Source organism: Electrona antarctica, assembly GCF_951216825.1.
Source record: "Electrona antarctica genome assembly, chromosome: 1".
In the NCBI taxonomy this organism is placed as follows: domain Eukaryota; kingdom Metazoa; phylum Chordata; class Actinopteri; order Myctophiformes; family Myctophidae; genus Electrona; species Electrona antarctica.
Genome location: NC_136806.1, coordinates 10608500 through 10631592, shown reverse-complemented (window position 1 = coordinate 10631592; position 23093 = coordinate 10608500). Strand labels below are relative to the sequence as shown.

At 41.8% G+C, this 23093-nt stretch overlaps 1 protein-coding gene and 1 long non-coding RNA gene across 2 annotated transcripts; both read right to left on the bottom strand.

Moving 5' to 3' along the window:
• Positions 1–4746: 4746 nt before the first annotated feature.
• On the bottom strand, positions 4747–5563 carry LOC306931121. Its single transcript, XR_013790974.1, has 3 exons — positions 5459–5563; positions 5224–5360; positions 4747–5133 (listed from the first exon to the last, which is right to left on the bottom strand). It is a non-coding gene; the product is annotated as an uncharacterized lncRNA (long non-coding RNA).
• Positions 5564–5961: 398 nt separating this feature from the next.
• LOC306912630 (uncharacterized protein) lies at positions 5962–19255 on the bottom strand (the record flags this gene model as incomplete). The annotated part of the gene is made up of 12 exons (XM_079488999.1): positions 19188–19255; positions 18886–19029; positions 18085–18220; positions 17457–17604; positions 17083–17219; positions 16787–16898; positions 16037–16103; positions 14379–14582; positions 7498–7595; positions 7042–7178; positions 6289–6413; positions 5962–6126 (listed from the first exon to the last, which is right to left on the bottom strand). Exons 3-12 carry the CDS (start codon positions 18185–18187, stop codon positions 5962–5964), a joined length of 1296 nt encoding a protein of 431 aa, XP_079345125.1. The 5' UTR covers positions 18188–18220; positions 18886–19029; positions 19188–19255.
• Positions 19256–23093: the final 3838 nt, after the last annotated feature.

Sequence of the window (23093 nt, the reverse complement as noted above, 5' to 3'; positions counted from 1 at the left end):
CAAAACCGCTCTCAAAGGGCACCTACGGACGGCTGCAATTCGAAACTGGCCCCCGTAAAATCTGAATTCCCCCCCAACCGCCCCCCCCCCCCCCTTTTTCCCCTCACTGTATATGTTTCTTTTCCCTTTTTACCTCCTTTATGATGAATTCCTGTTTTATTCTTTGACTATATAGAAGTGTCTATTTGTACGTCTCTAAATGTTTTGATGAATTGAACATGGTGGACCCTATTGTAAACAAGTGTAATGCTTAATTGGGTCGTCCACTCACAGTTAACAGTCTTTGTATTGAGTTTGTGCTTGAAATGTACTGTAAATCTTCAAACTGTTAATACATATTTCAATCAATCAATCAAAGGGCAAACTGGCAAAGTGCAAAAAGGACTTAAAAGGATCATGGCTGCAACAGCAATTAAATCAATTAACAAACTCCTTCCCATACAAATGTGTTTATTTCTGCACTGCAGGCCCAGATTAGCTATTATCTAAAAAATTGATTTAATTAATTAATTAAATAAAATCACAGTTTAAGCTGTCTTGCTATAGGCTATTTTAGACAGTTATCATTCATTAGGACAATCATTATGTCCAGCTGGCTGTAAGTATTCCAGGACAATGAAACTGTGTTGAGAGAAGGGACTAAGAGAGACCCCACCACTGTAGGCCATCTGCGAGGAAGAATATACAGTATATCATTTTTAATTTCATAAACACTATCATCTATCCAGTGCAACCCCAGATGTGTGGGCGTGCGTAGCGCGCTGATTTATGCGGGTGGTCTTTTTGTGGGGTCCGTCCCTTGTGCCATTTCATGTCATTGGACAGTAAAATAAGCAATACGTTCTCATTAGTCTGAAACTAAAATTGACTGATGGCAGCCAGCACATTACAAATTCATTATGATAGTGGAATTATCATTACTTGTCAAATGTTCGTCTTGAAATACCAATGGCACTTATTGGCCCCCCACATAAGCTCTTATATATTGGCCCCCCACATAAGCCCTTATTGGCCCCCCACATAAGCTCTTATATATTGGCCCCCCACATAAGCCCTTATTAGCCCCCCACATAAGCTCTTATATATTGGCCCCCCACATAAGCCCTTATTGGCGCCCCACATAAGCTCTTATATATTGGCCCCCCACATAAGACCTTATTAGCCCCCCACATAAGCTCTTATATATTGGCCCCCCACATAAGCCCTTATTGGCCCCCCACATAAGCTCTTATATATTGGCCCCCCACATAAGCCCTTATTGGCCCCCCACATAAGCTCTTATATATTGGCCCCCCACATAAGCCCTTATTAGCCCCCCACATAAGCTCTTATATATTGGCCCCCCACATAAGCCCTTATTGGCGCCCCACATAAGCCCTTATTGGCCCCCCACACAAGCCCTTATTGGCCCCCCACATAAGCCCTTATTGGCCCCCCACATACTGTAAACCCTTATTGGCCTCCCCACATAATCCCTTATTGGCCCTCCACATAAGCCCTTATTGGCCCCCCACATAAGCCCTGGACAGGGTCCCCGGATGTAAAAACAAATCCAATGTGCACACATATAGGACACACAGCAAGTTATGCTTGGTACACACGACACACAGGTTGCATGGACAGAGAAAGACAGATCGATAGATCTTTGGGTAACATACGGATATGTATGGGTAAATAAATGGTCAACTCTATGAAACCAAGAGAATTGTATCCTGGGAACTACAAGGTCTTCACAAATCACAATTTAGTTAAAGCATAAAGCCAGGGCACCTACTTACACAATGTAAATCCCCAGCCAGGGGTGTAGGCCTACTAAAGCATATCAACTTTATTTCATACACTGATCACAATTAAACATTAAAATAGGATGGATCCAAGAGCTTAGATTGTTTTTATATTTTAATAGGGACTGGAAAATCACAGGTTGAAGTAGACTAAGGCCCTTGTAGTATATTGATAACCCATATACACATAATACACTTAAGATTATGTAGTCTATATCCTGTAGAACTCAGCCTGAGCAAGGCTATGTGTTACCCCTTTTCTCCTTCCTTTTGTTGAGACAAATAGACCTGCTCTGATGTGATGTATATGTCTTTATACCATGGCACAAATATACATTCTTACTGCACACAAATGTATTACACCCACAGCATAATGTTAAGTACAAGTATAAGTATAAGGTTAAGTATGGCTGCACCCAAGGTAATGGTACATGCTATTGAAGAAAACATATAGGCTGGACTTCTAATACTGATTCTGCCGGCCTGAGGTCAAATAGGTCATATGGTTCCCATGCTATGTTGGAAAGTTTATCAATGGATGTGACTATAATATATTATATTATCTTGAGACCTTCCTTAGTTACAGCCTTGGTTACGTATTGGTAATGGACACACACACACACACACACACACACACACACACACACACACACACACACACACACACACTCACATGGTCACATGCATTTAGTGCATGTGAATAGACACCCCGTATATAAGCACCTCATTTTCCTCCGTACTTTGCTTCTCAGAGAACATTTTCCTGGTTAGTCACGATTTGGAATGCTTATTGATGTCCTGTAATAAACTCTAAATTGGAAAGAAAGGACATTGCCTGGACTGCCTCTTTTTGCATAACCTGCCTGGTATATATATCCACCTATTATCACACTCAATTTACTACACCCTCATTTATAAACCGTGCGTACGCCAAAATATGGGTGTACGCCGAAATTACCGCAATTTTCGGCATTTACGATTTGTGCCAAAGCTTGAATTTGAACTTGTGCCAAGACAAAAATCACGTCTGGTCGGGAGCTGTCGTACGCTTTGTCCTCACCTGTTTTTCTGTCGTAGAACAGCGGAGCAGCATTGTTTGACCAGCTGAGAGGCTGTCACAGGCATCGAAACATATGTATTCACTCCTAAAATGTTTATATAAAACTGTATAGGTATGTATATGGGCTAAATGTAAAAAAGAAAAAAAAAAGTAAAGGAATACATCAACAATGTGTCTTTGTGTCATATGAAATTAGTAGGAGATTTCCAACTTTACAAGCAAGCAATTAAAATCGCGCATTTAAAAACAATGTTGCAAGTTAGATGCGTAAGCCATTTAAACAGTGTTTTGCATGATGAGCGCATACATGCGAGGATTTGGGCTGTCTGTGCTGAAATATTTCCATGACGGGACGTTGGAGAGTATAGTGCAGCGCTGCAGCTGCGGAGAGTCCCAACTTGGGTAGCCTACTGTAGCCTAATCTACAGCAGGCCGATGTCTTTCTGGAGTTACAGTATGTGCAATCTCCTCCTCGTTTAATAAACCCGACGCGTCGCTCGAATGCCAAATGTGCCGTGCAAGTGGGAACGCATCGGAGATAGTATAGGCTAAGCCAGCCTGCAGCCCACCACCAGTCCACCACCACCACTGTCCAGTGCCACATGAGGCTACGGTTTTGGCTGCAATATTCATATAATTCACAGTTGACAGCGAGGCAATTTAAATAGACTGTCGAATGTGCATGGTCAATTGGTCACGGTGTCACGGACGGACCACAGTGATAGAGAGAGACAGATAGACAGGACAGGGGATGCACCTTGCAAAACAGCAGCGTGTGTGCGTGCCTATTTGTTATATAATTCATGGTTCACAGGTTCAGGTTTTCGTTCACTAATATATCTTGTTGTATATTAAATGAATAAAGACTTTAATAATTTAATATACAACTAACAACACAGTGACAGTTGCTTGCAAATTGCGATATGTGCGTGCAAGGGAAGCGAAGCGAGAGGAGAAACAGACAGGGTAGTCCTACAGCTTTATTTAATTCATGCGCAGGTTTATTTATTTAAGATACAAGTTGCGTGTGCGTGCGTGCGTCTCTGTGTGTGTGTGTGTGTATGGGAGGGGGCAGCAAGGCAACTTAGGCAAGCGAGTGAAACTTTTTTTTTCCTTTAACGATGGTTTCCACCAGGTCGTATTGCAGTTCATGTCGCAAAAACGAGGGCGAGGCTTGATTTCATAGGGCGTGCCAGATTGATTTCAGCCGTCACATTTATTACTGCTAGGAATTAAATTAGGAAGGATCAGCTGTTTGCGATCACTTTATAAATGCCGACGTGACGTGGGTGTACTACGAAACCTACACTCGAATTTGGGGCAGAATTTACACTCAATTGATAAATGAGGGCCATAAAATGCAATATTGCCAAATCCATCATAAAAATAATACCTTTATGACGCCCTTTTGAATAGAATAGTGAATTATGCTTATGCTATCAAGGCTGAACACATTCATATTGGCAGACTATTTCAACAGGAAAGATAAACGTCCGAACCTCTTAAAGATTGAATTAAAGATCAAGTACCAAACTGATCAGAGATGCATTGTTTGAGCAATGGTTATTTCGTTAAAGTATTACAAGAGTCACAAAACCCAAGATCTCTTCAGCGCGCACTGACGTCATACCATGCTAAATTTAAACAGAAAGAAAAAGAAGAGATAGTGTAAGCTATTATCTCTTCATTGTAACATACACCATAACACGAACCATGAACAAGTTTTCTTAAGAATATTGCTGCAGTACTGAAAATCTTTGATCATAGTCCCCTTAAAGGACAATTCTGGAATTCTGCCATGCTTAGTGTTAGCTTTTAATGCAATTTAAAATATATTGATTTGAAAGGTCAAAGCCAAAAATAGTCCCTGGATGACATATTAACCGTGCAATGATTGTTTGTTGAAAACAAAACATAAAGTGTTGTAACCTGCCTTTTTCTTCTTTCTAATTATTTGATCGGCCCAAAACATTGTGTTTATTGTCATGATTTGTCACAACTCGAGTTGGCTTTGTCCGCGGCGTAAACGTCTTTAAATAAATACTTTTTGTAAAGTCTATGAGGAAAATGAACGGGGAATTATTTTCCGGGTCTCTCGTCGTCATGAAAGGGGGCGGGACTGCGCCGCTCTATAGCCCCAATTCCACCATTCCACTTTCCTTCTACACATAGGTTTCAATTTGATAGGAACGGTGCTCCTTCGCCATTTTCTTCATGTCTTTGTCTGGTTTAATGTCAGTTTTTCTGAGGAGACGGCTTTTGCCAGCAATGGGATCATGATTTCCATGCCTGAAAAAGCAATACATAAATAACATAAGTAAGAATACAAGACAATTCTACTAGTGAGACATTTCTTGTGGGTGGGGGGGGAGACCTTACGTTTTGAGGTGTTTCTCAATGGCCTTTCGTTCGTATACATCTCCATATTTTGTTTTCACAGGGTCCCTAAACATCTTCTTGGTCAGTGGACAGATCAGATGTCGGGGTGGAGCATCCGGAGTTTGACCCACCAGTTTCTATAGGACAGAATGAAAATAATTTAGTTACGTTTAGTAGGTAAGTTGTTCAATGACAAATCCATGTCATAATTTCACTAAAATAAATAACTCATCACCTTCTCCACGTCATCAATTGAGGTCCCGGCATTTTTTTCTGTATCGTCCATGGCTGCTTGATCGTATCTATCACGGCTGGTCATGAAGTCCTCCGCCAAAATGCTTCCAAAGGGAAAGATACATATTAATTTTAAATGCATTATTAAAGGAATATACAGTTACCAACATAATCATCACAATCAAGCATGCATTTCCTTAATTTCCTTTCCCCTTAAATTGCCTTTACGCCTTATGTAAAGCTCTGTCAATTGACTTTGTTGCGAACGAAGTCATTGCGAACGAAGTGAGCAGTAACTATAGAAGCTGGCCAAAACTGTCTGTCTGTCTGTGTGTGTGTCACGCTGTAACACCACCCGCCCGCCACTCAGAGAGTCAGAGGGCAACTGAAATTGGAACGATACAGAGGTCTGTGTGTGTGTGTGTCAGACTGCCACAACAGCTTTGTTACTTGTGTATGTTAAATAAACATCCATTGGCCATTTGGCCATGATTACATTTTAAATCAAAGTCTTAAAAACAACCTGTCCAGGGGGTCTTCAGGCTCGGGGGCGATGAGCAGTCCATACATGGCATCCAGGATTTCTCTCATGGTGATTTGGGCGTTGTAGTTACGGTCAAATATATTGTGGCAAATGCGGCCCACGCTGTTGATGTTGCAGTGATGTATCTTTGCTTATGTTAAGAAAACATCTTTTGAATTATATATATTATATATTGTTTTCAATATTGTCATATGATATCAATTTAAGATTAAACAAATGTATGCATCACAGTATATCAATATTAATGGTCATTCATGTCTGTAAGTGGTGTGTAATAATGAGGATACACGTGTGACGAAGCGGACCAGAGGAGGTTTCACAGGATAGTCAGGACCAAACTGGCAGTAGAGCTCAAAGACTCCTTTCTCATACGGAGTGTCAGGAGGACCTTCCATGGCCAGCTTCCAGAAGGCTGAAAAGTTTAAAAGGAAAATTAAAGGTTGACTGCTGAATATTTAATATATCTTGAATGTCATGTGGCCAGTCTGTGACTTCAGTCAGTCATCTACAGTATAATGCCAGTCATCTCCATATTTAAAAGGTAAATGATGCATTTATATAGCGCCTTTATCCAAGGCGCTATTACAGAGATTGTGCATTACATTCACCCATTCACACACATTCACACACCGATGGCGGAGGAAACCATGCAAGGCACCAACCTGCACATTGGGAGCAATTAGGGGTTCAGAGTCTTGCTCAAGGACACTTCGACACTAACTCTGGGGAGCCTGGGTTCTAACTGGAAAACTTGCGGGTGCCATCTTCCGGTCACTCTACCCCTGACCCACTGCCGCCCCAGGGGCAAGGTTTCATATTTGGGCAAGGTTTCAGTTCAAACCTCAATTTGTGGCACCAAACTTGCCATAAACACTGTTCAGGGGTCAGGCATGAGATTAGTCACATGCACATACAAAAATAAATAAATGCACACATATGGGCCACTACAGCAGTGTTTAACACTTCAAATGGCCATAACTCGGTGACCAATTATCTGATCAGTTACCAAAGTTACATGAGAAACTATTGTGGCCACTTACTGAAGTCTGACTCTGATGGAAAGATAGAGAAAAATGGATGGGGATCACAATGCAGACTCTTCAACTCCTCCATGATGCGTTTGTCCTTCTCCATGAAACGCCCACTCTTACACTCCTGAATCTTCTTTTTCAGAGCACTACATGAAAACAGTAAACCTTTGTTAAAATTGTAATGGTTGTGTAGAGCACTGTGTGTTGGGGGACTGTGTGTTGGGGGAGGGAGAGGAGACTTGATGGGGGAATGAATGTATGAATTTCTAATATCTGGAATGAATGTATGATTTTCTAATATCTGTAAAATAAACTTTTCAGGACAAAGCAAAGAGAAAGTAGACCGACTCTCATACACGATCCTCCAAAAATATATAATACAAATAATAATTATATATATATACATGTTAAAACGTGATTCATATTTAGAGCAATTTCTTCAATATGATTTATTCCATAATTTACTTCTCTGTCATTGTCACTTTGTTGTCCAACTCCTTTGGCAGTGAAGTTTCTGGGAATTCATCATATCCACGACTGGCAAAGAGGCTTCTTAAAATACTCTGTAAATGATAATCAATAACGTCATTATTATAATGTGATAAGCCACCATGTTCAATTACTTGAACCGACAAATTACTGGAACATTTTTCAACTGCAGGGCTAAAAATTATAGAGCGCAAACTTGGAGGGCCACACCCTTAGAAAGCCCAGACTTTTATCCCAGAACGTTTTATCAAAATGATTACTTTTTCTAGCAAATTCACCAGTTCCACTCCTCTGTTTCAGTCTTTGAAAATTCTTCCCATTTTTGATATAAACAAACTTCAAATATGCATTTTGTTTTATTCCAATCAATTAATACAATTACAATTTACAATTTAGGCATTTAGCAGACGCTCTTAATCCAGAGCGACTTACATTAAGCAATAACAAAAAGCATGGCATACATCACATGTATAAAAAGTAGTTATCATGAATCATGCGTAAACTAAGAACGTAACAGTGGAGTATCTATGTAAACTATACATACTATACTATATAATATATTATACATGTGTACTATAAAGTGCTATGACTACATAAAGTGCAATTCTAGAGCTGTCTACATAACAAGCTATAAGTCTGTTTAAAATACTATCTAAGTCTACATAATGTGCTATCTAAGGGGCTAGGCTAGGGCAAGTGCTACGGGCCATGGTGGAGTCTGAAGAGGTGGGTTTTCAGACTACGGCGGAAGATTGGGAGTGAGGCTGCAGTTCTGACTGCAATGGGAAGTGCATTCCATAGTTTTGGAGCCAGAAGGGAGAAGAGTTTGGGACGTGTGGAGCGTTGTCCCGGCGTTTTTAGTGAAGGTACCTCCAGCTTCCCTGCGTTGGCTGATCTGAGTGAGCGGGAGGGTTTGTAGGGTACGATCATACTTGTGAGATATGGGGGGGCCATGCCTTTGGTTGCTTTGAATGCCAGCATCAGAGTTTTGTATTCTGTGCGGGCAGCGACCGGGAGCCAATGGAGCGAGCGGAGAAGGGGGGAGACGTGTGAGAATTTTGGTTGGTTGAAGACCAAGCGTGCTGCGGCATTTTGGATCAGTTGGAGGGGCTTAAGTGCACATGCCGGTAGGCCAGTAAGGAGGGAGTTGCAATAGTCAAGTTTTGACAAGACTGTTGTCTGGATTAGGAGCTGGGCTGACTCCTGGGTGAGGAACGGTCTAATTCGTCGTATGTTGTAGAGTGTAAACCTACAGGATCTAGTGACAGCTGTGATGTGTGTTTTGAACGAGAGCTGACTGTCCAGGACAACACCAAGGTTCCTGGCTGTCGGGACAGACTTTACCAGGGCGTTGTCTACGGAGATAGTTAGCTCCCGCATAGGGCAGGACTTAGCTGGGAAGAACAGAAGCTCAGTCTTGTCTGGGTTCAGCTTGAGGTGGTTGGAAGACATCCACTGTGAGATGTCAGCCAGGCATGCAGTGATGCGCTCTTCTACCTGGGTGGCAGAGGGGGGGAAGGGTAGAAACAGTTGTGTGTCATCGGCATAGCAGTGATAGGATATATTGTGAGCAGAGATGATGGTGCCAAGGGATTTAGTGTACAGTGAGAAGAGGAGGGGACCAAGTACAGAGCCCTGTGGGACCCCAGTTTGGAGGGTGCGGGGGGGTGATAGCAAACCTTTCCAAGAAACCTGGTAAGTCCGGTCAGAGAGGTAGGAGGAGAACCACTTCAGCGCCGTCCCGCCTATGCCTAGATCAGCTAGGGTGCCTAGGAGCAGCTGGTGGTTCACTGTGTCAAATGCCGCCGATAGGTCTAGGAGAATCAGGACTGCAGAGTGGGAAGCAGCCTGGGCAGCATGTAGTGCTTCTGTGACTGCGAGGAGTGCAGTTTCCGTGGAGTGTGCCTTCTTGAATCCTGACTGGTTGGGATCCAGCAGGTTGTTCTCTGAGAGATGGAGAGAAAGCTGGTTAGAGACAACACGTTCAAGGGTTTTGGAAAGAAAGGAAAGGAGTGATACCGGTCTGTAGTTCTTGACATCTGAGGGGTCAAGAGTTGGTTTTTTGAGGAGTGGTGATACCCTGGCTGACTTGAAGGCAGATGGGACGCAGCCTGAGGTTACTGAGGTGTTGATAATGGAAGTGATGAAGGGGAGCAGGTCAGGTGCGATGGTCTGGAAGATTGGAGACGGGGCGGGGTCGAGAGGACAGGTGGTAGGTCTAGTGGATGTGACTAGTTTCAGGACCTCATCTGGGGATAGAGGAGAGAAGGAGGACATGCATGGTATGTTATGGTTAGCATTGGTTGAGTCGAGTGCTTCTTTATGGGGGAGGGGGGTAAAGGAGCTACTGATATCATCAACCTTCTTTTCGAAGTAGTTGGCAAAGGCCTCCGCGGTGAGGGATGAGGGTTGAGTGGGGGGAGGGGGTTTAAGGAGGGAGGAGAAAGTGGAGAAGAGTTTCCTTGGGTTAGAAGTGCAGGATTGGATTTTGGTGTGGTAGAAGGAGGTTTTAGCGGTGGTTAGTGAGAGGGAGAAGGCAGAGAGGAGTGAGTGAAAGTGGGAGAGATCATCTGGTAGCTTTGTCTTGTGCCACTTCCTTTCAGCTGCCCTGAGAGGTGTTCGTTCAGATCTGAGGGTTTCAGATAACCAGGGGGCCGGTGGGGATGAGCGAGCTGGCCTGGTCGAGAGAGGGCAGTGTTGGTCAAATGCAGATGAGATAGAGGAGAGGAAGGATGTGGTTGCGGGGTCGGGTGAGAGAGAGAGGAAGGACTCTAGGGAGGGTAGAGAGGAGAGAATAGAGGATGAGAGGGAGGAGGGGTTTAGGGACTTGAGATTGCGTCGGGTGGTGACGGTCGGAGGGTGAGTAGGTTTAGGTGGGAGAGTAGAGAGAGAGAGGGAGAAGGTTATGAAGTGGTGGTCAGACCTAATTAAGGGAGTAACAGAGAGTGTGGAGGGGGAGCAGGCTCTGCAGAACACGAGGTCCAAAACATTACCAGCCTTGTGAGTGGGAGGGGAGGGAGAAAGGGAGAGGTCAAACGAGGATAGGAGGGACGTAACGGGAAGATACTTCTCTGCCGTAGGTAGGTTAAAGTCACCCAGTAGAATCAGGGGGGTGCCATCCTCCGGAAACGAGCTGATCAGAGAGTCTAGTTCTTCCAGGAAGTTCCCAAGGGTTCCTGGGGGGCGATAGAGCACAATGAGGGTGAGGGGGACTGGTTGTGATATTGAGATAGCATGAAATTCACATGTGGTGAGAGAAAGGTGAGAGAGATTTAAGACACGGAAATTCCATTTCGGGGACATGAGTATCCCTGTACCACCCCCCCTACCTGTTGAGCGAGGGGTGTGTGTGAATTTGTGTGAAACAGAGAGGGCGGCGGGGGTAGCTGTGTTATCAGGGGTTATCCAGGTTTCGGTTAGAGCAAGGAAATGCAGAGACTTGAGGGTGGCGTGGGCTGAGATAAATTCAGGCATTTCCTCTTTGGTAGCTGCGTGGCAGTTCCAAAGGCCTCCCTCCACCACAATGTGGTGACTGGGTGAACGAGCTGGGTATATGAGATTTGAGGGATTTCTGTGGCGGGGGAAGTAGTGTCTAGGGCGACATGAAAAGGGCAGGATAGGGATGGTGGGAAAACACATAGTACACAGATAAATAAAAATAAGAAATAAGCGTAATAATAGTAAAAATAATAATAATAATAGTAAGAAGAAGAAGAAGAAGAAGATTGATACAAAACCCTGGGAGGCTGCCTCCTTCGTTAGATGTGTCTGGATGTCCGGGTCTTTGGCTTGGGCACCAGGCTAAAGTGGTCGTTGGTTAGCCGGAATGAGCTACGGATCAAGGTTCATTCACGCGCGTACTAGGGCAGTATGTATGGAAGAAAGGGAGGAAGTAAAAGAACCAACCGCAGAGATGGTTGAAGAGTAGAGGGGTAGCTTTAATGGATAGTTTATAGGGGTTAGAATAGAATAAGTGCAAAAAGGAACGGAATAAGTGCAAAAAGGAACGGAGTGTGTTCCTCTACCTGTGTGTGTGTATGCAGGGATTCAAAGTTTAAACAGCTGTGTAGCTGTTTATCTCCTTGTCTCTGCGACCGTGAGTGAGTGACTGAGTGATTTGAGAGCAGATATATACTGCCTGAGGCCTTTAATTAAAGCCTTGATCTGGCCAGCAGAGGGACTCAAGTAGATCACTCAGTGAGTGGTCTGTTTGATTCTGTCTGATGGCTGATTCAAAATTCAGATCAAAAGGGTCACTCCCACAAGGACTTAAAGTACCCACAGAGTATAGAAAGACAAACAAGAGAAAATACAAGATGACAGAATATTAGCAGAGAGGGTAAAAAACAATGCAGACAAACAGAAACAAGCTATAACAAAAAGGCAGAGTGGTAAGAAAAGGAGTGAGAATGAGAGAGATAGTTTTTAAGTGGTTAGAATAGAATAAGTGCAAAAAGAACAGAGTGTGTTCCTCTACCTGTGTGTGTGTATGCAGGGATTCAAAGTTTAAACAGCTGTGTAGCTGTTTATCTCCTTGTCTCTGTTTTCAAAATGTATGCCATTTTAATAACGAAATTCATAATCATTACACCAGAGCATCCATTGATCTTCATTCAGCTTTCTTCAGGACAACATCGGCCCAATTTTCAATCAAGTTCAGAGGACCACCCTTTTGGAACAACTTACCGTCTCATATCAGAGTCTGTACTAGTCTCAGTTCTTTTAAGAGACAATTACTGCAATTTGTATTAATAAGCTTGGGCAACACACCCTAGTCATGTTATTATTTGATATTATTCGAATATTTTTTCTTTTTTCATTATCATTATTTTTTTAAATCTTTAGGCTTACCAATATTATTCATATCTTTTATTTCTGTTATTTAAGCTCAACTGGTAACTTCTATAGGAAGGCCACTCGATAAGCCCCTTTTTTGGCACTTCCAGCACATCATGTATGTAACTAATCTGGTTTCTTATTGAAATATTTGCTTTCTGTATTTATTTTATTATATTGTTGTTATTATGTACAAATAAACTAAACTAAACTAAAGGACACAGATAACACCACAAGACAGGCCCTGGCAGGGCTCCAGCGTGCGACCTATTAGGTCGCATATGCGACTTAATTTATTAAGGGTGATACTTAAAATTGAATGAGGTCGCACAGGTGCGACTTGCTGGAAGGATGAGTGGAGGAAAAAAAAACATCCCGCAGTGCTTGCCCGTTCCATTGATTGAAAACATTGGACGTTCGCCTGACGCCCAGTGTTCAAAGAACGATCGTTCACGAAAACCCACAAATAAGCCCTTCAGACTTGGATGGTCAGAGCGGCGCGATTACATACAAAGTCAATTCAAAGACGAGAATTGCGCAAACGGGCGCGGCGCGACCCGTTTGCCCGTTTATAAGGCATCATGACCCGTTCATGATGCCTTATAAACTTTCCCTCCCTGCTAACTAATTATAATAGTTGTAAGTATTAAGTACTTTTTCTGTTTTGTATGTGTCTATGGAGTTAACATTACTCTAATAGACCCCCAGGTGTGGTTAGAATATTGAACTATGTCTTCCCTGTGTATTTTTGGTTTCTCAAAAGGCCCAATCGAGGCCCAGGTCAAAAGGCCAAATCGAAATGACAGTGATATAGTGACATCACAATAACATCCCCTTCCCTAACGCCTCCCTCTTTAACATACAACAACAGCTGTGTGTGCGGTTTCAGTTCAGGTGGATCACCACCCACCAGGCAAACCAGGCCTAACTAGAAAAAGTGCCCTTCTGGGCACAGGTCTCCACCAGGAGGATAGGACTGTGTGAGATGTTTGGCAACATGTTTAGGAGTAATATAAACATGTTTGCCTTTGATGGCAATTGGATGATTTGAGGCATTTTGTTCCAAAAATGTGTTTTGCAAAAATCAACCTGTTGGTGGCGCTATAACAGGCCAATGTGAAAAGGGTGGGATATATTCCTCAGCCTAGTAGGAAGATGTGTGAAAGATTTCACGTAAATTGCATGCTGCGTTCATGATTTGAGGCTTTTGTTCAAAACGGGGCAATCTTGCAAACTGTGAAAGCCAATTATAGCCAATTAGGATGGAATATGAAATATGGGACAGATCCGACTTGAGCACATGACCATAGAGATACTCTGTAACGATTTGTGAGATTTTTGGACAGAATCTGGAGGAGTAATATAAAAAAATGTGTTTTACAAAAGTCGGCCTCCTGGTGGCGCTATAAAAGGCAGATGTGGAAAATGCAGGTCAAAGGTTTGTCCTTGGCCTCTAGGGAGTGTGCATGCAACGTTTCACGCAGATCGGTGCAGTTTTAGGTAAAACATGTGAAAAGCTGCCTCATGGTGGCACTATAACAGGCCGTTCTGGAAAATGTGGGGCAGAGGTTCATCGTTGGCATCCAGGGAGTGTGTGTGCAAAGTTTGGCATCGACCGGGTTAACGGTGCCAGAGATTAGCTGGTAACGGACGGACGGAAAGACACACGGACGGACACACACACACACACACACACACACACACGGACGGAGTGCAAAACATACTCTCTCCCCATGCCTTCGGCCTGGTGGAGACAATTAATGAACTGGTGGCACCTCCTACTGTAAATATCTTCCCGCGGCCTTGCCAATAGATGTTTATTTAACATACACAAAAACATAATTTTAACACTTTCTCTACACAAAAATCTTGTTTTAGGAGGAAAAGAATCACAGCACTCCATCTTTAAATACAATACTAGCACTGGCAGGCAGTTTTACTTATATGTGCCTTAATCTTGAATCTATTTTATTTATACCCCAAGAAAATAGGATGTGTGAAGTCAGTAATACGAGTAGTACCTTGAATTTTTCCAGAGTTTCTGTGAATGTGTGGAGGGTTTTCACTTCTGAGTCAAACTTCACAAGGCCGATTACATGATGGAAATCATAAGCCATGGTCCGTGTGGCAAAGTTATCAAAGAGCACTTTTACTGCATCAATCCTCTTGATATCCACACTTCCATAACAGTTCTGATTCATAGAGCCGCTTGCATCCACTAGTACCTAATGAAATGAGATGAAAAAGAACATGGACAAAAAGTGTCTTTTTTATTATGAGGAAAAATGTGAAGCATGTCAATAGACAAATTCAGAAACGGGTCTCATGGTCGCAGCTTACGTATTTCCTGTAGGCAGACTCAACATAGCTGCGGGGTTTAAACTCTCACCAGGCGCACCTCTTCTACTACAGTGAACGGTAGAGTGACTGATGTTAATCTGCCTCAAGTCAAACGTTACTCTTTTACCTGCTTTTTACTAACACTAACATTACAAAGATGCCCAAAACATCGAGATGAACCTGTTTAGTTTATGGCTGCTCCAACAGTAGTGGCAACATAAAAAAAAAAAAAAACGGAACGTCACAATATCCACCGCGGGGTCTGAGACCAGAGCCATTGAGTAATGGTTGAGACGAAGCAGTGAAAGGTCCTGAAAGATACATAACCTTCTTACCCAATACCCAATCTTTCTGTTTTATGAACACATGGCTGCTGTACTTTATACCTCTTACTAAGCATTTAAAGTATGAGGTATAAAGTACGGCAGCCTTGTGTTCATAAAACAGAAAGATTGGGTATTGGGTAAGACTGACATTATGTATCTTTCAGGACCTTTCACTGCTTCGTCTCAACCATTACTCAATGGCTCTGGTCTCAGACCCCGCGGTGGATATCTTTTGGGAATGTTGCCACTACTGTTGGAGCAGCCATTATTATTGGATAATAGTCCAGTAATAATGTAATGTGCTGTCATCATCACTGAGCAAGTTGCTATGGCAAAATCGAGCCCAATGAGTGTTTTTGTGCAAAACTAATGCTTGGAATGGTTTCAGCATCATGAAAACCCCCTAGTTTGATATGTCACATGCTACTCAAAGCATAAGGAAATTTAGAAAATATTGCCTTATAATAGGATGTCAATGGTGGCCATACTGTATAGGCCATTTTCAACACTTTCCCCTCAGACAATTCCAGGCAACTTTGTTTCTGTTATTCAGGATATATTGAAGATGCAAAATCAGCTGAGTTTGTTTTTTTGAGGTTGACCCTGTATTTCCATATATTTCCTGTACTATAAACTAAACAGGTTCATCTCGATGTTCTGGGCATCTTTGTAATGTTAGTGTTAGTAAAAAGCAGGTAAAAGAGTAACGTTTGAGGCAGACTAACATCAGTCACTCTAGCGTTCACTGTAGTAGAAGAGGTGCGCCTGGTGAGGGTTTAAACCCTGCAGCTATGTCGAGTCCGCCTACAGGAAATACGTAAGCTGCGACCATGAGACCCGTTTCTGAATTTGTCTATAACTAAAACGTGTCTTGCAATTTGTAGCCATGTGATTCCCACATCCCGATCAAAACATATCAGGCAACATCGCAATTTTTATACTCAATATTGACAATAATATACTATAGTACTACAAGAAATTAATCAGCAAAAGACAAATATTGTAAACATTACCAGAATTGCCTCTTTTGGAGTCCTGCTTGTGACAAATGTATTATGGTCCACTCTGCTGTCTCCAGTTCTTTGTATACAAAAACAAAAAAACAAAAAAAATATAGAAGATCTTGAGAGACATTTATCAAAACAAAAACATGGTCAAAAACACCAGAGTTTACCCAGGGCTCGCAAACTTTGAAAGGCAGTCATAGCCAATTAGAATGGAATTTGAACATCTGACTTACATCTTGATCACATGACTCCAAAGCTAATGGTGCATTTATATTGCGCCTTTATCCAAGGCGCTTTACATAGATTGTGCATTACATTCACCCATTCATACACCGATTGCGGCGGAAGCCATGCAAGGTACCAACCAGCACATCTGGAGTAATTTGGGGTTCAGTGTCTTGCCCAAGGACACTTCGACATGTAGACAGGAGGAGCCAGGATTCGAACCGCCGACCCATGGATCATTGGACGACCTGCTCTACCTCCTGAGCCACAGTCTGTGTACAGAGTTCTGAATACAAAATTGTCCTCATATATGGCATCCTATCCTATATTTAAATTGTGCGGGCGGGCCGGTCGCAATGACTCAGACATAACCATATATACTAGAGTCCACTATGACTCAGACATAACCATAGATAGAGATATCATCATATATAGAGTTCCCACTGCAGCTACACCCAAATGTGACTGTGATACCATGACATCAGACCCAAACAAACTGTCTCACTACAAAAAGAATAAAGGAATACTCACTTGGCTGCCAGCACGTTGACATCCACAGTTTTTACTTCACCACTTAGACAACTAAACACTTTGATCATCTCAGGGGCTCCTTTGTCTTTACCCACATAAACGCCAAGTTCATCTACCAGGGAGGAAAAACGTGTTCAACAGACCCTTATGGCTAACAATCATTTATTGGGTTGGTTTCAAAGAGTACTCATAATGATTATTACATATGCACTATACAGTATATACATATGCCATTTGTATGCTGCTGATGATGTTTCCCTTATTGCTCTCATTTGTGTGTCCCTCTTCAAAGGTACCTTCACTAAGTAGAACAAGTCGTGGCCCATCCAGTCCTACATCCTTCAGAAGTAGTGGTGGAGTCACCATCAGATGAGGGAACGGTTTTATTCCTTCTGTCATACTGCCAAAGGTCTTCTCAATTTCAATCTGAAAGCTTGAATTCAACACCAATGGTTACTAGAAATGCAGTAAGTACACTGAATGCACACTTCATGCAATACAATGAAAATATGTAGTCATCGCACACTCTCACACACACACACACACACACACACACACACACACACACACACACACACACACACACACACACACACACACACACACACACACACACACGCACACACACACACACACACACACACACACACACACACACACACACACTTACTTTTGACCTGGCACATTGGCATGGTCAATCCAAAGATGGTATGTTCTGAAGAATGGAGGCACACTGAGTAAAATCTTCTCAATGTCCGTTGCTCTCTTCAGTGACGTTTCTCTCAGTTTCTCTCTGCAGTTTGGAAGTTTCTCTCCATCTAAACAAAATATAATTGCTCTGAAATTAATCTTTAATAGCAAGAATGTTCATGACAAAATATGTACAGTATGTTAGTGATAAAAGTTTTGTTTTTCATTTTAATTTACTGTAAAGGATCTGTTTAAGAATTCTGCTTACATAATTACTGTATTGGTAGTTTGTGGAAACATACAGTACATTCATATTTGGTTCCCTTTATTGAGGATACATGACCCAAATGTCTAACCTCTTTTGGACAACCTCCACGATGTAATGTCACTGCTGCTGTATTTGTATTTTATTTTTTACATTGTCTTTGATATCATAATATTACGTAATTGCAATACACCATTTATTTTTAGCTCTGTATGCAGATTGTCATTTCAAGAATGTCTTGCCATGATGTCTAGTATAAAATATAGTCATGATGATTTACTATTCTACTGAATATTTTGGCCGTCCATAAAAAGCCATCATGTTGGGCAAGAGTTGCATTTACCTTTGATTTTCTGGAGGACATATGATCTTTCAAAGACACCTGGTACGCCAGGTACTCTGACTGGGTCACTGAAACGTACGCCTTCCTGTGATCTAGGATCCATTGGTGCGTAGTTCTCATGTTCTGATGTTTCTTTCTGCCAGAACAAGAGAGTATAAAGATCTTACTTGGCATAAGATCACTGCTACGAGTGTGCTCAAAATCATGTCACGTTTATACATGTATGCTGGATTAATTAGACATGGACGATGGTGTCTCTATCTCTCGGTCAGTAGCGATATGTGGAAGAGAAGAGAGAGACTTAGTGATATTTATGAACTTCAACAATGACTAAAGCCCAAACCACACCAGTGGGTCATCATACAACTCCTTGCAACCAAATGATTGTGGGTAGACGCTTGTAGACGGTAGATGCATGTAGTTGCAAACAACCATTGAATTGAACAATTGAATCACTTGGGTAGACTTGCCTCGACATGCACCACCATGCAAAATGGTGACATTCAAATCAGACATTCCAGTAAAATACATACATATATTTAGATATACAAAATAGTTACACTAGTGACTATAAAGTGCATGAGATTTGTTAAACAAATATCTCAAAACCAATGAGTTCATTACGCATATTGTCTCAGGATGGGTGCTGTGATGAAACCATGAAGAAAACTAACATGTAATGAGGGATACTTTAACATTTGTTTTGTAGTTGCATAGAAAATACAGCGTATCTTTTTATCAGACTCAGCGGCACTATCAGGTATTTAAACGCTCACCACCACAGGTGGAATCTTTACATACCTCTGCTTCAGAGATAAGATAGGCCCAGCAGAACGTTGAATTCTCAAAGACATCAAGGTCCTCAATGATCTTGTCACCTCTTTTTTCTCCCAGTGCAGGCAAAAGTTCTCTAAAGAGTGTGTACAAGCCTTCAACAATGGCAATCTAAAGGAGAAAACATATTTCCCCATTATGAATGCAAACTAAAGAACCACTGTATAAAAATGATTCCATTCAATAAATATTAAGAGTCCTACAGTACATGTAAAAGTAGAATGAATTAATCATTAAATATTGCAAGATTATACCATTTCATAGTTTACCTTCTGTGTCCAGGACAGAAGCTCATTCCTGCAGAGCAACTGGTACAGACTTTGAGCCAGAGGGATGCATCCAGTGAGTCTTCGTATGCATGCAACCACTTTCTTGAATCCTTCTCCAGAATCTCGCGTTTTCAAAAAAAAAAAGAAACAGAAATAAAAACATAGCATAAACATGCTACATTTGCATGTTACTTATAATGGATTGCATTTTTATAGCACTTTTCCAAGTGCTCAAAGCACTTTATACAATGGTCCATTAATTCATTCATACAGTGGGAAGTGAAGTGGCGAACGCCAGCATCCTCACTTCCCACATTCACACACCAATGGTGGCAACTGGCAAGCTAGGACTGACCGACTCATTGGAGGCAATATAGGGTTCAGTGTCTTGCCCAAGGACACTTTGACATGTGGACAGGAAGAGCCGGGATTCGAACCACTGACCTACGGATCATTGGACGACCTGCTCTACCTAGTAACTTTGCTATTTTGCTAGGAAAGACTTGATGTTAATGAGAAGAAACACATCAGGAGTTAGATGATTATTTGAAAGGACAAAAACTATACAGTATATTGGCAAATAATAAGACACAATGGTACTCTTACAATTGCATAAAGTGAGGAGAAGAACACACTCAGTCCTTTCTGTGTTTGCTGGACTGATGGCACAACATCATTGATGAAGACTTCATTGGTCTCTGGAGTCTCTCCGCAAAATGTGGACAAAGTAAAGTACACCGTGGACTCCTCAGAGACACCACAACTTTGCAGTGTGTCTTCACTACTGCTATGTTCACCACTGAATAAAAAGGGGGGAAAGTATATAGTAGTTAAGTAGTATCCTATTTATAAAATCACACTAATTTAATTTGTATTTTGTACATTTATACTGTATATCCCTCCACAGAAAAAGGTTAGGCTAGAAACTGTACAAACATCACAAGGTAGCCTATAAACTATAGTCAACTAGAATGGGACAAACTTTTTTTCATTCAGTTTTGCACATTCACAAACATGAAATAAAAATGTATGTATAAATGTAAATATTTTATTGCAACCACCTTGTTAGTGCAGCCAGTTGGGGTCAACTTTCTTGTATAAAATATCCTTGTATAATTAAACAATTTTAATTGAGACATTGCCATATTTGCTTTTAAATATATATTGCTTCTGTTTTTACGAGTCATAGGATTTGGGTAGTGTTATTTAATCTGTGTTTCCATTATACAGTAGGTAATGTATAGGCATACTTATTTAATGATTTTCATGCTTTATGGCAATGATTTTAAATTACCTGTAATGGAGAACATGAGATGGGATTCCACTTTCATTTGCAAGTTTGAGTCTCAAGTTGTTGATCGTGTCACTTGCCAAGTCCACTTTGATCTCAAAGTTTCCCTATGATGAAATGTGGTGAGTTAAGAGCTGTTCGCACCAAGCACGACAACTATAACTGTAACAATAATTATTTGAGCATCCACACGATGAGCGATGATAGGTTCTGTAACCAGTGCCTGTGGCACCAAGCACGTTGGAGCCCACACACACAAGTGACAGAGAGAGAGAGAGCTAGATTTCTTTGATTTTCAAGACCTCTTTATTAAATCTTTTTAATGATAAACATGACAGCCAGATGATTATAACCACCTATATATTATGACATTTAAAATCACAGAAGACAAATAAAACTTGTAAGGTGCTGTCAATAGTGACCGTGCATAATGCCTCTCCTACACACCACACCTGTACAAACACCCCCACTGTCCCCCGCCAGACTGTAGTAGGCATTCTCTACTTTAATGCGAGCTGCCATTATCCCCTTTGCCATCACTAAGGGATCAACCGACCCCAACACATGCACCTTATTCTTCCTCAGAGAGAGAGAGAGAGAGAGAGAATATGGGAAAGGAGACAGTGCTGATGTTCTATGGCCTCCCACACTGGGTTTGTCTTTTCTACATGCATGTAACATGCATACAACTCACCCATTTTTTCACCCAGTGTCATTATCTAATGTAATCCAACCTGGGGGGGCAGCGGACTGACCTCATGCTTCCTTCTATGCATGAAGAGTCCAAGCTGCTTCTTTTCACCTGACAGTGGGGAGTTTTCCCGGCCGGACATATCGTGTGGAAGGAACACGTTATTCCGACCAGTTCCTTTCCCCTCCATCAGGCACCCCAGCTGGCCGGGAGGCATCCTTTGGTTGGACATAGCATTGGTTAGACATAAGGTTGGTGAGGGGTATAGACGACCGAATTAAGGTCGGTGTGGGGTGCGTTAAGGGTTGGGAGAGGGTTAAGGTTGGGTTTAGGTGTGCTGCCCCGTGGGAGGTTAGGGTTAGGGTTTGAGATAGGTTGTAGGACTAATGACTGGTCTAACCAATGATTAGTCTAAGTGTAGAGACCAGGATTACTGCATTTTGTTGTGAGGGTACATACCCTAGGGGACACAGGGAGAACATGCAAATTCCACACAGAAAGGCCCTTTCGCCAACCCCGCCTCAGGTATGGGCACTGATGACACGGAGGAGAGAACACGCCCCCTAGCGTCCCCAGCGGTTTACTTACTTAAATAATGACAGTAGAAGTATAAGTTGTTAAACAGTATAACATTTCGATTAGTCACATCATCACCATTAAATCGTTCAGCTCACCCTCAGCATCACTAGTCACATCATCACCATCAAATCGTTCAGCTCACCCTCAGCATCACTAGTCACATCATCACCATTAAATCGTTCAGCTCACCCTCAGCATCACTAGTCACATCATCACCATTAAATCGTTCAGCTCACCCTCAGCATCACGTGGCATCGAACAGTATCTTCTCCTTCTCCCAAGACTTGAGGAGCTTCTAGCCTTTGCATTGCAGGGGATTGCTTTAGGTTATGCTTTGGTGTAAATATTGCATACAACTCTGCTCCATTTTCAATGTGTCGGTCTTTTAAGGTCCCTGTAGATTAGAAATGTTCATTGAAAGAAATCAGCACATGTTACTTTATTGTCAATTATACTGTATATTGTCTATTGGCCCTATCATAACCATATAAGGGCTTAAAAGTGACAAGGACTGAGGGAACCCCACATGGGCATATTGGCTCTAGTGGATTGGCTCTAGTGGATTAAACATACCAAACTAGGCTACGGTATGATCCTTTAAGAATGTTTTATTTAGTAGGTAGCCTTCAGACAGTATCATTTCATACAAAGATTAGTATTGCCAATGTTTTGGCAAAGGGAGCTATAGTGTGTGGTTCTACTTCTCTTTGATACCTTCAAGAGGTCAGATGTGCCAGACTAATCTTTGATCCTTACAAAAATAATAATAATAAAATAACATCATTAGCAATATTAAAGTTATTCAAATGTAAGGTCAAGACATTCTTACATGTGTTGAAGAAAGGGTCATCAGTCAATGGCATCCCATCAACTGTGTATAGGCAGACACCTTTTGAATTCCCAACGTGTTCATGGTGGCAGATCCTTAACATCAGATCTTCAATTGTGTTTTGTGCAGGGTCCATATCTGAGTAGAAATTAGTATAACCACACTAACATGAGGGAATTTCCACAACAAATATCTATAACATCAATCACTCATATACAGTAATGATATGGAATAATATGGGTTCCCAGATTGATCATTTTATAATGCATCACAATGAAATCATTTTAAAGAATAGAAATAAATAGTTCATGCGAACTAACAAGAACATAGAACCTTTGTCACGAAGAACATTCAACAGCTGGTTATGCTCACGCAAAGCTACCGTTTAAAAGATAGGCTTTCGTGGATGCCATTTACTCACCCCTGATACATTTTGGTTCAGGACAATGGGGGTATCTGTACTGGATGCAAAATGACTCCATTTGCAACGGGTTCTCCGGGGATCTGAATCTTCCA